Source organism: Accipiter gentilis, chromosome 4, assembly GCF_929443795.1.
Source record: "Accipiter gentilis chromosome 4, bAccGen1.1, whole genome shotgun sequence".
Lineage (NCBI taxonomy): Eukaryota > Metazoa > Chordata > Aves > Accipitriformes > Accipitridae > Astur > Astur gentilis.
The window spans coordinates 44,451,074-44,466,574 of record NC_064883.1 but is presented as its reverse complement, the minus strand read 5'-3'; the positions used below and the strand labels follow the sequence as shown (position 1 = coordinate 44,466,574).

At 43.6% G+C, this 15,501-nt stretch overlaps 1 protein-coding gene across 4 annotated transcripts in view; it reads right to left on the bottom strand.

Moving 5' to 3' along the window:
- Positions 1 to 2,211, bottom strand: part of NKTR (natural killer cell triggering receptor) — a 45,376-nt gene extending 43,165 nt beyond the window's left edge. For 3 of the 4 annotated variants that reach the window (XM_049799145.1, XM_049799144.1, XM_049799146.1), the window contains exon 1: positions 1,678 to 2,052. In XM_049799145.1, the coding sequence (XP_049655102.1) occupies positions 1,678 to 1,735 (58 nt within the window). In that variant the 5' untranslated portion in view covers positions 1,736 to 2,052. Of the gene's footprint in view, positions 1 to 1,677; positions 2,053 to 2,184 lie in introns of those variants that run through there. The other variant, XM_049799143.1, reaches the window with a different exon arrangement.
- Positions 2,212 to 15,501: the final 13,290 nt, after the last annotated feature.

Genomic DNA, 15,501 nt, shown 5'->3' with positions numbered 1-15,501 from the left:
GTGCAAAAAAACCAGCAGGGCTCTGAATTTGATAGACAGCTGTGAGATTACTGTTACTTTAAAGAGAAAATACATACAGACAGCCCAAACAGAGCCAAAGCCCTGTGTCTACTCTAGGTAACCAAAGCTCTGCACCACCAAGAACACTAACACTGCAATTCCTCTCTGACACCGCTATCAGTCATCAAACCCAAGTAGATGTGAGGGAAAACAAGGTTATCCACTTTCACTCGTGATGCACAGCACAGGGCTGAGGAGGGGACAAGGCAGGCGACAAGAGGTATTATGAAATGGGAGCAGGAACACGTGCATAAAGAAAGAGCAGAAAGAAAAGAGCGCAGGGAGAGATTCTTCAGATGGAGAGTCAAAAGTAAAAAAACCTAACAAAGACTAAAAGCAAAACTAGATGAAGAACGAATTGTCTTTGCTATAAATCAATCCCATCAAACTACAATTCCTAAACTGGAAACCTACCCAAACATTTTTAGGAGTCTCATGCCATAGTAAATCTGAATTTAAAGGAACAGAAAAATGTTAAAACTCCTTTTACAGTAACGTTTTTTTCTCTTCAATAAAAGTATTCAGAAAAGGCACTGTTAATTAAAATAACTCCAACCGGAGTTAAAATAGCAACAGATTTATAGATATGCCCTATCAGGTCACTGAAGTTAGAATTGAACCTTTCTTTTGAAATTTTGCTGAAAATAAAAAGCAAGCCAAACGGGTTACAGCTACATTTTGAATGCAACTGAAATTTGAAAATGCAGAGATATAAACTCTTATTTCAAAGGCTTTCAGAGAAACATTGAAGCAGAAAATGAAAGTGAAAGCATAATGAAGCCATCACATTTATTAATTTTTCTGAGAGACAAATAGTAGCTATATAAAGCGCCGAGTATATGCGAGACAACTAACATACATCGATAAATTCAGGTTCAAAAAAGATGGGTAAGTAAATCTGTACGACCATTTTTACAGAGTGGGGAAAACAGAAGAGGGAATCAAGTAGCTATTCCAGGATTAAAACTCACAGTTTGCCACTTACAGGCGATTACACTTCCCATCGGGAAAATACAAGTTAAGAGATGGATTTATTTTAATTATTATTTTTTTAAACAGGCCACCTGGTGAGATATTCTATGCTTCTACAGTCAATTCTCCATTTACATTCAGAAGACTCATTTTGAGCAGGAGGAGGAAAGATTTAGACCAGACGACCTCCTGAGGTCCCTTTCCAGTTTTAATTACTGTTATGATTAAAAATACTTCTGGGAGTACCTCTCCAGTTTCCTCACAACTTGCCCCAATTTTCCATAGTTTATACAACTGTAAAGGTATAACACATAACACGATACAGTTCTAATACAGAACGCTTTTTATCTTCAGAAGAGTGTTAGCTGGCCTCACTGAACCTCTCTCTTCACGTATGCAAATAAAAATCAAACTCAAGAGAGAATAAAAAGCATCCGGCACCCTAGTAAACATCAGAAGTTCCTAAAAACTAACTCGGAAATAACGCATCAGCGCCCAAACTCATCGCTAACGGCTTGAGCCAAGTATTAAGGCAAAAAATGTGGTAAAAAAAAAAAAAGAAACAACACAACAAAAAAACCAACCCCCCCCCACCCCCCACCCCCACTCGAGAGGAATGCTTGTGTCAAGAGACGCAAGCCTTACCTGGTTCCCGGTTGATTTCTATCTCGAAGAAGCACTGGGGCCGGTCCTGCACCCCCATGGCCGCGGGCAGCGCCCCCCCCGGCCCCTCGTCCTCGCCACCTGGACACAAAGAAGAGTCGCCCCGGGGAGCAGCCGCGCACCGCCGGATCCCGCCCGCCCGGGCGAGCCTCCCTCCTCCCTCCCCACCGAAGGGTAAAATTACACCGCGGAGCTGCCAGAAACTCCCGGCGACACCTTCCTCCTCCTCCTCCTCCTCCTAACCCCCGGTGGGTGCCTGAGGGGGGGCGGCGGGGCTCGGGGAGGAGGCCGGCGGGGGAAATTCACCCTGAGGAGAATTTGTTCCTCTCACAAACAGCCCAGATGGGGGAGGGAAGGGGAAGGGAAGGGGGGGGGGGGGGAGGGGGGGTAAGCCCTGTCAGCGCTGCCCGCCTTGCTCATCCCCGGGGAGGAGGAGGAGGAGGAGGAGGAGGAAGGGGGTGGGGGTGGCGGCAGCGGCCGCGGCCTTACCTGGCAGCTCCGGCGCTTTGTTCCCTCGCCTCGCCCCCCCCCCCCTCAACCCCCCCCTACCCCCACCCCCCGCCAGGAGGCGCCGCCGGAGCCGCCGGCCCCAAACGCCATTAACCGACCGACTCAATGGCCCGTCCGACCGCCCCGCCCCGCCCCGCCGCGGCCCCGCCTCTCTCGCTCCGCCTCCGCCTTCGCCCCGCCTCCCCCCCTCCACCCTCTCCCTCAGCGCTTTCCCGCCGCCGGCGCCGCGCTGTGAGGGAATGGCGGGGGGCGGGGGGGGGTTCGCCTCAGGGCCGGCGGCTCCGCTCCTTCCTCAGCGCGGCGGGACGAGCCTCCTCTGTCCCCTTTTGCTGTTGGCGAGGGGAGAAGCCCGGGGAGGAGAAAGGTGTTTTACAGAATAAACAACATGGTGAACCCCCGTAGGGGGGCATCCTACCCCTCACCTCACCTACTTCACCTCACCTCACGCCCGTGCTGCTGAGTGACCTTCCCCCCGCGGTGCTTCACCCTTTTAGTTTGAGAAGCCTGAGCGGTTTTTGGAGAGATTTCTCCCTCTGAAAGGAAAATATTTCGGGGAGCACAAAAAAAATTAAAAAAAATCTCAGAAGGTTTTGCATGGGCTGTGGTAGGACCGCTCTGTTTCTCCTCTGGCGTGAAAACAAAGCCCCTGCAGGGGCCAGCCTGGGATCATCCTGCCCCTTGCTGAGCCCCAGCCCAGTGTAAACCTACCCAGCCGTGGCTTAGGAGCCCAAGAAGATTTAAATCAAAGGACTTTTAATTACTGCAGCAGGCCATAGGTTATTTTTTCCGAGTTTGGGATGCTGGACCATCCCAGAGAGTGCAAGTGGTAACTGCGGCAATCGAAGTGTTAAACTGTTCAGGAAGGAGTATTAAATCTGTAAATTCTCAGCCCGCTACATCCTTCAGGCCAAGTTACTTCACACCGAGGATGTCCAGCAGCTTAAAATGGCTCTTGGAGTAGCCCCTCATATTCATTTAATTTATGTAATTACTCCTCTAACAGTAACTTTGTTCTCATCTTTACAGAGATGGGTTTTCTGGGAAGGCAGAGGAAGGCAGCAGCTCTAGCATGGTATTCAGCCTGCATGGTGAATGGGGTTACATCCAGCTGGCAGCCAGCCACCAGTGGTGTTCCCCAGCACTCAGTATTGACGTCAGTTCTGTTTGATATCTTTATCAATTATCTGGACAAGTGGATCGAGGGCACCCTCAGCAAGTATACAGATGACACCAAGCTGGACAGGAGTGTTGATCTGCTGGAGGGCAGGAAGGCTCTACAGAGGGATCTGGACAGGCTGGACCGACGGGCTGAGGCCAATCATATGAGGTTCAACAAGGCCAAGTGCCGAGTCCTGCACTTCAGTCACAACAACCCCATGCAGCGCTACAGGCTTGGGGAAGAGTGGCTGGAAAGCTGCCCAGTGGAAAAAGACCTGGGGGTGCTGCTTGGCAGCCGGCTGAATATGAGCCAGCAGTGTGCCCAGGTGGCCAAGAAGGCCAACGGCATCCTGGCCTGTATCAGAAATCGTGTGGCCAGCAGGAGCAGGGAGGTGATCGTCCCCCTGTACTCTGCACTGGTGAGGCTGCACCTCGAGTCCTGTGTTCAGTTTTGGGCCCCTCACTACAAGAAAGACATCGAAGTGCTGAAGCACATCCAAAGAAGGGCAACGAAGCTGGTGAAGAGTCTGGAGCATAAATCTTATGAGGAGCGGCTGAGGGAACTGGGGCTGTTTAGCCTGGAGAAAAGGAGGCTGAGGGGAGACCTTATCGCTCTACAACTACCTGAAAGGAGGGTGCACTGAGGTGGGGGTCGGTCTCTTCTCCCAAGTAACAAGCGATAGGACAAGAGGAAATGCCCTCAAGCTGTGGCAGGGGAGGTTTAGATTGGAAAGTTAGGAAAAAATTCTTCACTGAAAGAGTTATCAAGCATTGGAACAGGCTGCCCAGGGAAGTGGTGGAGTCACCATCCCCTGAGGTATTTAAAAGACCTGTAGATGTGGCACTTAGGGACATGGTTCAGTGGTGGACTTGGCAGTGTTAGGTTAATGGTTGGACTGGATAATCTTAAAGGTTTTTTCCAAGCTAAACAATTCTATGATTCTATGATTCTATGCACTGTGCCATCCCTACAGCCCTTACATAGTCTCCAGCTACACCGCTGCCTCACCACTTGGTGCAAAAAAATGTCTTTTATTACATCTAAAAAGAAGTTTTTTCACTTTCTAAGCAGCGAGGACACTCTTATTCAGTTACTACCCAAGAAGCAAACTGTTTCAGAATGTTTTCCAAAAGTTGTACAAACCAGAACTCATTGCAGTAATTTTACCTGGCAGCAGTATCTGCGGTTACGTCCTTCTCTGAGGAGAAATTCAGAGGTCTTAGATTAAAAACAAAATGTGCTGAGAATAAGAAGTAGCAATAGTGAAATCAAAGGATATTTTAGAAGTTAGGAATGCAGCAAAGAGGGATTGTTTTAGATTTAATTTATCTATAGCTTTAATAGCTACTGTCACTATAGTATTTGAGCATCTCATGAAGTTTGAACAGCCAGATTCTGTCATTCTTTATTATGTCCAATATGTCTAATAACACGTGATTGTCCCTAAGGAAGCCTGTCTCTGCAGTTGTCACAGAGATCTGCTGGTCCTTTGGGGATACTTGCATGGTAAGCTATCACACAATGTGAAAAAAAGATAGCACAGTCTGGCCCTAAATTATTTAGCTCTTAAATGCTCTTGCAAAGTAGAAGGTTATTATTTGCCTCACTTTATAATGGTACACTGAGAAACCTACTGAGAAATTGAGTTACAGAAGGTCCACAGAAATTCCTTTCCAAAATTAAAATTTGAAAACACATCTCCTTGGTTTCTTTAATCTTCCCAAACAATAAATATATTTTTGGGTTTTTATGGTTATGCATTTTTTTACTCCCAAGCTGAAATAAAATATTAATTCCCTTTTACCTGCAATCTCTTGCTTTTCTGTTTTCAGAACATGAACTTGCTAAAGGCAGATGAGCTAATAAATAAGCAAAAGTCTCAAAAAAGACATGGAAACGTGCTACGTGCTCTTCATGCAAGTAGCAAAGATTGTGAGTGATAAAAAAAAAAAGTTAATTTCAAGCCCTGATTATTTCAATAAAGAAGCAAATTAGAAAGAAGTTATGATCCCCTGGGAGATAAGCTCTTAAGTTCATCTCTAGGACTAGAGCTGATACATATGCAGCTTGGTGGAAGAAAGACATACCAAAAAAAAAAAAAAAAAGTTTCCAAAGCACATCTGAGGCCAGTCTTTTGAAACATGAAACATTTAGTTACAAATGAAGATTTTTCCCAGTGTTCTGATCTGGGAAGTGCTGCAGATGCTGTTCTGGTAACATCCTGTGCCCATTGAAATCAGTGACAAAGTCCCCATTGATTTCAGTGACTATGGATGTAGGCTGTTTGAGGGGGATTAAGGTCTGCGTGGCAAAGCAGTATAGTTATGAATAATTGCTTTTGTATAATACTAGTTTTTGATAAGCCATAAATTTGTGAAATGCCCCCTTTTATAGGCTAAAATTTTCCCAGCTATGTTCCAATCCTATCAGCAACTTTTGCATGCACCAAGATCAGTGGATCCAACTTTATTCTCACTCAGACCAGCTTTAGAGGTTTCTTAGGGGTACATTTTGTGCCCAAGAATTCACGTTGACAAACCTTGGCTAAAAGTTGCATTCTTTCCTGAGATAGAGCATGCTTGGCTACAGGAGTTCGAAAAGTAGGAGGGTGCAAAAGCCACTGCTGAGCAGTTAGGCAACCTACGTGCACATCAGGCTAAAACTGCTTAAATTAGAACACAGTCTTTATTTACCAAAGTGTCTTTGCCCCTATAAATATTAGTTTACATGTGGCCATGAAAGCTTGAAATAACCAGCTTTTGTTCAGGTATTTATAGAGGCTTTTCCTTATCTTCTTGCAAATTCCATACACAGAAGCTGAGTCTGAAATTGAAAACAAGCTTTTTTGATGAGCAACAAGTTGTTTGTCAGTTCTTTCTCATGCTATTTTATATGTTGCCATTGCAGTTCCATTTTATTTGTCAACTGCAATACTATACAGAGCGTAGTGTCCGAAAAACCTCTGGTCTGCTCCTCGGGTGCTGAATATTTTCTTACCTACTTTTGTGATTAGTTAGATAAGGAGGAGAATGAATTTTCAACATGGTTTTTCATTATCTAGGGCGTTTGGGTGCTCAAAATACTCCTGTGAGACAAATTCACGGCTGCTTATTCGAGATCTCACTCTGTAGCTGCTCTGCGCAGATTCTGATCTGGCGCGAACGGATGCGAAGTGTTGACACCAGGAGAAGAAGTGACTCAGAACTGTTCAGGAGGGTCACTGAAATTTTGAACATTGAGAGACGGTGGATAAAAGAGCCAGAAAATTCTACAGTTAAATTTAAAAACTTGTGTTACTGAAGAACAGACAAGCACCTGAAGTGTTTCCTTCAATCGTTCAGTCATGCAAAGCCATTTCTTCAGTATTTTTTCTAAAGAATAAATATTGCAGACCAGAATAACTGAAAAAGGGCTTTAATTATGAAAAGCGTCACTGCTGAGCAAACAAGAAGTTAAAAGTGAAAAGCCGACAGGCAGTTATCTGTTAAGCAAACTTAAACAGTGAAAAGGTGCTTAATTAAAAAATACCCATGTCAGCATTTGAGTGCGGAATTTAGAGTGTTAAAGGGAAGTAAATGGCTTGGGGATAAGGAATAAACAGTAAAATCTGTCAGCTCTAGGCTGCTGATCAAAATCCACACCATGGCAGTAACATTTGACATTTTTCCACACGTTGAATGCCAAGATGTTGAAGATCTGTGCGTGGCTAGCAAGAAGCTCCTGTCCACGTTACCAAAAACATTAAAACTCTGGGCTTTTATAGAGCCTTGGAAGCAGTTAATGTTTGCTATTTTGACAGGACTGAGTAAACTGGGAACTAAAGGACATCGAGAGGAGAATGTTCCAAGTGCAGCAGGAGATTTGGGGGCTTAGGCAGGTAGGCTATCACTATAGTGCCTGCCTTTGAGAGTAGCTTTCCTTTTTGGCACCGTGCATTAACAGCTACTCAACGAGCCTGTGAAGGTTACTCAAGAAAAAATCTGTTACTCTTTGGCTGCCCCAGAGTCCAGCACGTGAGCAGTCCAGCAAGCCTGCTCATAGAAATGGAAAGCCAGATCTTTGGAAATCACTCTTTCACCAAACATGAACATTAGGTAAAAGTAAAGAAAGATTATATTTACTGTTATTAACATACTAACAATGTCATTAATAACTTCATAGAGACAGGGGCACAGCAGTAAAATAAAACCAGGTTATAGCCACCCATACGCTGAGCAAGCTCCAATAAACTTCCCTCTCTTTTGCTCCCTGACAAACTCTTAGGACACTTACACAGCTGTCCCATAGCTGAAATTCATAGCCAAAACCTTTGTCCTAGGACTTGATTCTGCTGAAAAGCAGGATTGGTATGGGGACACACGTGTCCTTGGACAGGTTATAGGGATATTTGTAACCTCACACATCCAAACACTCCCTGCAGTTCTCTTCATTCACGCTTCCCTTTCCCCAGGAATTTCCTGTGAACTATAACCCAATTAATACCTGAACCGTTAACACACTTCCTAAAGGATTACGGAGCTTTCCTTCATCCTGCCCTAAAGCTTTAGGAGTTTTTCCATCCCTGGCAGGAGTAGGTGGAGCCATCTGCTATCCAGGCAGTAAACAGAATTTGTTAATGGTTGTCCCAGCATGACAGAAATATAAGCGAACCATTAATCCATTATGTGGTAAATTGCTTAATGGGGCAGAGTATATTCCTGTACGTATAGCTTCTTTAAGGCCCTGACACCCATATTTATGTGAACTAGTATATGGGACTTTAAATGGACATGTGTATGCAGGTTATTACCAGCTGCTTGCTGAGACTAGAAATAAAGTCAGCCAGTTGCTGAGAGGCAGGTCAGTTTTGGGACACTTGAGGTCTCCTAGCTGCCTGTGCTCTCCCTCAATAAATAAACAGCTTCATTCTCTCTGGCTGATATGGCATAAATCTCAATAGTGCCAACATCTCATCCAGAAAACATTCAAAAGCAAATGCTGTCAAGAAACATGAATATGAGTGAGTTCAGAAGCTGGAACATCGTTTAATATAGTTTTCTGTGTAATTCTCCCAGCTGCTCCAGACTGATTCCTACCTTCACAATCTTCCCATCTACGTAGCTGCTTATTTGCTCCCCATCATTGGTATCTGAGTTATCCTCAAATAATTTAAAAAAAAAATCTCCATTTCGCTCTTCTTTTACTGCTTGTAGAGAAAGAGGTTGATGATTTTATACTTCCTTAACCAATGAATGTCAGATGTCTGACGTGTGGGTTGGTGTATTGTGTAGGTCTCAAGATCACATTTGGCCTGATCCAAACCCCAATGCAATGAATTTTTTTTCCATTTACTTCAGGGGGTAATAACTCAGGGCTATTGAAAGAAAGTGAAGTCTTGCTAGTAGTCAAAACTATTCTTTATCCAAAGGCTGAAGCCTACTTCATATCAGACTTGATTTACCCATTCAATAATACTGAAATTAGGTCAAAAAAAGATTATTTTATACAGTATATAATTAACTGGTGCCATAGGAATGTGCAGAGGTTAATGAGATGATGTCTGGTTTTGCATGTGGAGTCTTGTGTGGAAACCACTGAGTGGGCCACGCTATGTAACAGCAACACAAGTGAGTTTTTACCCTCACAATAAAATTAGACTGTTTGTGTTACCGTGTTCTTGCAGTCTCCCATCTGTTTCTCTGTGCCTGTTGTCTCTTGTCTTCTATTAAATTATGAGCTCTTGGAATGGATGACAACAAAGGTCTTTTGACAACCTGTATCGGTCTTATGTCAGTAAAAGAAATAAGTCAATTTTGCCTAAAAGCCTACCCTTATTCAGAAGTGACACTGAGGTAGGGATTAGAAATAAAAAAACGGTACTGAACAACTAGGGAAAAAAAAAAGGAGAAATCATATATATTGCTGAAGGCAGCTAACCGACCCTGTAAGAAGCTTGGTATGAAATGTAATATCCCCAGGATCACTCTGTTTCCAACTAATATTTAATTAATAGCTTTTTGAGGGGAAAATGGCACAATGATTCCTTTCCCCTAGCTTTTTTTTTCTTCTTTTTTTTCTCTAAAGTTTAGTTTACCTTTTTACCTTTGCATTAAAGATGTATAAACCCTAGCTCAACATTCTCACTAAGCACCATCTGAGAACACTCTGTTATGCGGCACAATATGCTTGAAGTGCTTGAAACTGAGCCAGCTCAGGTACTTCAGAGCTTGTTAGTTTTAGCTCAGACAGTTTGGACGTTTCTGCACCGTGGTTGCCAGCAGTGTGGATTGCAGGAGGGTTTGTTAATTCAGCTGTGATGCAAATGTACGCAGCCAGCACAGGTTCAGGGCCGTGCCCGTGTTGGGGATCATGGAGCAGAGACATCAAAGTAGTTCTGCAGACCAGTCTATCACCAGCCAAGATTCATCAGAGACAATTTGCTGTGCTGAGCCAGAAATAACTTCACATAGCGCTGGTGGGACACCTTGTCACTGTCCTCCCAAATTTACTGTTTCCAGGAGCGTGACATGTGGCACAGAGATGCTTGAGCTGGTTCCAGGCAGAACCAGCTGAGCTCTGGCAGGGCTTTACTAGTCCAGGCTCAGCACCGTTTCAAGGCAGCTGCATCGCTCCTAGACCCAAGCTGGCCCCAGAACAAGTACAGCTCCATTTGTATGCACTGCTGTTTCTGAACCAGTAAATCATATTGAAGCCAAGCTGACTCCACACAAAGTCATCTCAGGTACATCTAAATCCAGACAGCTGGCAGTGCTTTAACAATAAAGAATTCAAGTCACAACGCAAAGGTAACTGGGTGAAATGTAGCGGCCCCCGCAAGCTAGGAGGTCAAACTAATTGATACAGCACTTTGTTCTGGTGTTAGAGCTCTGAATCTGCAGCTGAGGCTCCAAAGCAGAGCGATGATAATAGCAAGAACAGTGCCAGTAAGGAAAAAAGCTGAGTGGTTGGCAGAGCCATGGCTGCAGCAGGGTGGGTTATTCTCAGCAGATCTGAGTAGGCAAAAAGGAACAGCTACCTGGCCCTGAACTTGGGGGAAGGCCAGACAATCTGGTAACGAAAGAGGGCACAGAAAAATTCTGGCCTGTGGATACGGGCAGAATCGTTGGGATGAGGGAGAGGGATGGATTCATGCAGGGAGTTCCTGCAAAGAAGTGGGAGGTTTCTATAGGAGGAACTTGCTGGGGAATGAAGGATTGCCAGAAGTCCTCGATTGGCACAGTGAGTTTAGAGAACAGTATTAATAAAATATGCAGTGCCTCCTGGTAGCAGCATTAGTAATAACCATCAAGATTAATGTTAATGTTGATATAAATAAAGCTATATGCAATTATGATCAGCTCAGATCAGGAAGATATTATTTTTCTGGATTGCACAACTAAGTGCATTGTATGCACTTACGGACAGAGAAGGTTGGGAGGGGAGGATTTATATTGTCTTCTGAAACATTCAACACTGACCACTGTCAGAGACGGGATACTACATCGGTCTGTTTGAGCATGACAATTTCTCTTTTCTGCAACAACCGCAAAATATTTGTGCTGGGAGTTCAGAGCTTTGGCCTCACTTAATTCGATACTAAAAGATCTTGGTGGACAGAGATATATAAAACTGCCAGCATGATCTACTGAGAATCTTGTTTATGCCTCCGCATAGGAAGAGTTTGTCTTGTGATAAGGCAGGAGCTTAAAGTAAAACCTGAATGTAAACATATAAATAAAATGGTTTGGTATTTACTTTAGACTCTAAATTCTAGCTCCCAAAATATAAATAAATGCCTTGGTATTTACTCTAGCTCCCACTTGAAATGCAGGCTAGAATACCATAGGTTTGTTCTAGTTTAGTGGCATGCTAATAATTGCAGATATATATGGTCAATTGTGCTGGCATATTCGTTTAATGGATTGCAATTGTTGCTATAAACAAATGGTAATTGCTTGGGATTTAAAATATACTGTAATTGCACTTTTAACATTGAACTTTTGTGATATAAAGACAGTAATTGCGGCATCTTTCAGTTCAATTGGTTTAAAATATGTGGGCAAGGGCAGTTTTGCAATGAAGACCAAGAGAAATAGGAGAATGCTTTAAGTCAGGGAGCAGCTCGCCTCCAGTCCTGCTCCCCTTAAACAGCGCACAGCAAAACTTCCCTCCCAGTACAAGAAATTTGGACTGGCCGCATACAAAACCACACAGAGCCTTCAAGATTCTGCACATAAATCAAGACTTCTGTTGGCATAAGCAGAGAGGATTTGCTGGCAGGGGGGGAAAGAGGAGAAGGCTATTAATCCTGATGCCAACTTTCCACGATGGGAGCGTGGGCAAGGCTGCCAACCCTGTCCCACTCCATGGGTCCAGCTGCAGCAAAAGTATAGGCAGAAGTCTCACTGAGCACTAACCTTTCCATTGCTCAGCCCAGGTTTTATGTCAGTAAATAGCCTTTACCTTATACCCTTCGTTCTGATACATCTGAAGCATCCATGAGGGGAGAAGGCGGCTCCTCCTAACTTTCTGCACTGAACTGAACTCATCTCATAGTTAAGTTTCTTAAAACAGGTGAGCCCCTCTAATGACTCTCTGCCTTTCACCATCACCGACACCTATGGCATTTATCTGACCTTGAATAAACAACCTAAACCAGCAGAAAACTGCCAAAACAAACAAACAAAACCACAAAAACAAACCACAAAACTAAGACCCCCTCCAAACAGATAGTTTTTTGCTGATCTAACGAGCTGGGAATGAAGGAGGAGAGAGCAGGACCACCAGACCACCACTTTTGGCAGCAGCAAGCTGCTAGAGGCACAGGAATTCCATAAAACTTCACCTATAGGTATCGCAGGTAGGTTAAGTAGGATGAACCTGAACCACAAAGGTGTCATCTAGGTGAGGTATCCTGTACCTACAGCTTGGCAAAGGTATCCTGGCCTACTTGTGTGCATCTGTCAGTCAAAGAAAAATAAATGTTGCTGTTCTGATGGAGGATTATAGATCAGCTGGGAAATCAGTTGTCTTACACTCTGCTACACCCTATTAGTTTTAGTCCTGGTGCTCAAATCTGTCAAGTATTTATCTGGGATTACTGCCTGGCCTTTGTGTGAGTAATAATGAATAACTAAGCTTTTTACTGTCACAATAATAATGAAGTATTAATGGTGAATTAAGGAACAGAATGAGAGAAAATCCAGCCATGCAGCCATTGCTGCCAGTTAGCATCTAACTAGATAGCCAGATGTGGAAGCATTAATGTATCTGGGTAAATGAAGGAGTGATATAATCACACAGTGTCTATAAACATAAATCAAGATCAATAAAAACACTGGCTGCACAGATTCAGCCTCATGTTCTGAGGGTGGAATCAGCGGCTTTAAGGCTACAAAACTTAATTTCCTGATCACCTGTACCTTTAGCATCCTACTTGTATATCCTAAAAATGCTTCAATATCTTCCTGTGCCAGTGGTTGCACTGAATTCCTGAATGTTCATACAGGTATTCCCAGAGAAGAAACATTTAACTGCATCAAGGATGGAGTAGAAAAGAAAAAAAAAAAGACTTTACAAGCAAAAAAACCCGTAACTCAGAATTACCCATTTAACATTCAGTTTATAATGGAAAGCCACAAAAAAAAATATCTATAAATCTAGTTCTTACAAGCCAATTGAGAAAGAGCTATAAACCTATATTCCTGGGCTTTTAGATCTTGACTGCACAAGAAAATGTTTCTTCCACATTCTGTAAAGTTGAGCTTCAGTGCTACTGGCCACCATCTGCAGAGCTGGCCAAATTGAGGTCTACACACTGGAAAAAGGTTTTGAATACGATTTCTGACCCAAGCATTGGATACACCCGGGTCTGGTTAAAACATACGAGCCAAGGAAAATCATTGGAAAACTTCATTAGAGGGTATTTAATCACATCTCCATGGCTATGTTTTCTTGTGCATGCCCTGCTGGCATTGACAAGCAAGATGCAGCTGAGTCAGATTCTCCTGGCGCTATAAATGGGAATAAACTGTGTCCCCGAATTCTCAGGTGAAAACAATTCATTTCTTGAAACAACACTGTGTCTCTGCCTTCGTTTTCTTCCCATTTTCCCCTCTGCCAGAGCACATCAATCATTTTCCTTCACTAAAGGCAACCTCTCCTGTTGACTTCTCTCAAACAATCGTAGGATGAACTCGCTGTCCGAAAACACCTTCTCATGTTTGGCTTGACTGAACTGTCACTGACCCATCGCGTGAACTCACTCGCACTCTCTCTCTACACCGTTTTTTTGTTGTCCTGCTTATCGGGAAACGAAAAGGGGAAAACATTAAAAATAACGAGCACGTTAGCAACAGTGCCAGGGAACAAACAGCTCGGAGGAAGAACGGTGAAAAATCATACACAGCAGAGAAAGCCTCCCGAGATAAATGTGAAGTTTTAGTGCAGGCAGACAGTAATTGCAGTGTTTGCAAAAGTCAGTGTGCATGCACCGCATTATTTACAGCAAACATGGTGTTCAGTTGACACCGCCTGTTCTCTGTTCCTGAGGCCGGTGATTTTCTTTTGTTTTTTTTTCTCTCCCTTTTTGATCCGGCTTTCCAAATAATTTTCCCAATGCTTTGGCCTCTTGTTTGCAGTTTTATAGACAGTTACAAGCACTGTTGATATCTGACATTCTAAAACTGAGACAAGTTGGTTAATTCGGATTAGTTGTAACAGGAGTGCTGTAGTGCCACGGTTAGATAAGCTTTACCCTAGAAGGCAGGTTTCGAGCACAAACAATATTTATGAGCATAGGCATCATTTGCTGAGGGCAGTGAAATGTGGGCGCTTTGGAGGATGACTGAGAAAACAAAATTGAAACCACTTCTGAGCCTGGCTCCCTGACATCTGGGATTTGTATAAATGCGAGTGGATCGTCATTTTCTACATTCTTCCTCGCTTAATACCCACAAAATGTCCTCCTGCTTGGCCAGTACTTGTTCTGCAGCACGCGAGTGATGTGTGGGTATCACTCAGGAAACAGCCCTCTTGATCAGACTACACAGAGGTCTCAGCTGATGCGGAAGCAAGATGTCAAAGTTTCACTCTCTGTTCACATTCAGATTTTGGGCTGCAGAAGCAAGTTTTGACAGAAAAGATACGGTGAAGTATCAATGTGGAATAACAGTAATTTTGAAGGAAATCACGAGATCGGTATAGTTTCTGTACTCAAGGGATTTTTTTCCCAAGAAAATCTACTTATGAGTGGTTTAACCTGTGTTATCTCATTGTTCAGGGCATATTTCTCATGCATTGTTTTGCATGTCTTTATTAAGACGAGTCACTGTAATCCTGATGCAAGGCTTCTCCTTTTCCCCATCAGCAAAGGTATTAACTGGGTAGCAGATGACTCACCTTCTGATGCATCACTCCCAGTGTACATCTGTGATGCCATCATCTCCAGAGTCCAACCCCAAATAATCCTAAAATTGAATTAAAGTCTACGAGATTTTTAAAGCAAAGAAGGTTGAGGTGCCTTTTTTTAAATGCTTTTAAGGATTCATATTTTTGCTCTACTCTCCTATTATGAGATCTACAAATTACCTTTGTTTTGGAAAGTAAGCTGGAATTTCCCGGCTTCCCATTATTCCAGAATTTCGAACCTTAAACCCTCATATTTCACAGGTCATGGTAAAATTGAGGAAGATGATCACAGTACTCAAAATAAGCTATGTAAGCTCTTTTCTTCTTTCTAAATATTGGATGAAGAACTGTCTAATTTTCAGACCACCTCCCATGTAACTGGAAAGGAGAGGAAAAATCAACTGACTGTTTGCCAGAATGGATCTTGCTGATAAGATCCATAAGGACCGCCTGGGATTTAGGTTTTATAGACTGAAATGGATTGGGCGGGGTGGATGACACGCAGGTTGGGACAAGGGCTTGGCTGGAAAGGGATGCTGCTGGAGAGAAGGCAGTCTCTTCACCTCTCATCCCTGCCACCCCCATAAACCCTTCCCGGGGACGTATATGCATGCAGGGTAGCTCACTAAATGCACTGTATTCTCCCTCATGGTGAAGTATACAGATGCTTCTCATAGGAAAACGCTCCAGGGACACTCAGAAGCTGCTGTTTTTTCTGTCTCATCAGTGAAGGCCTGTAGGTGCCTGCA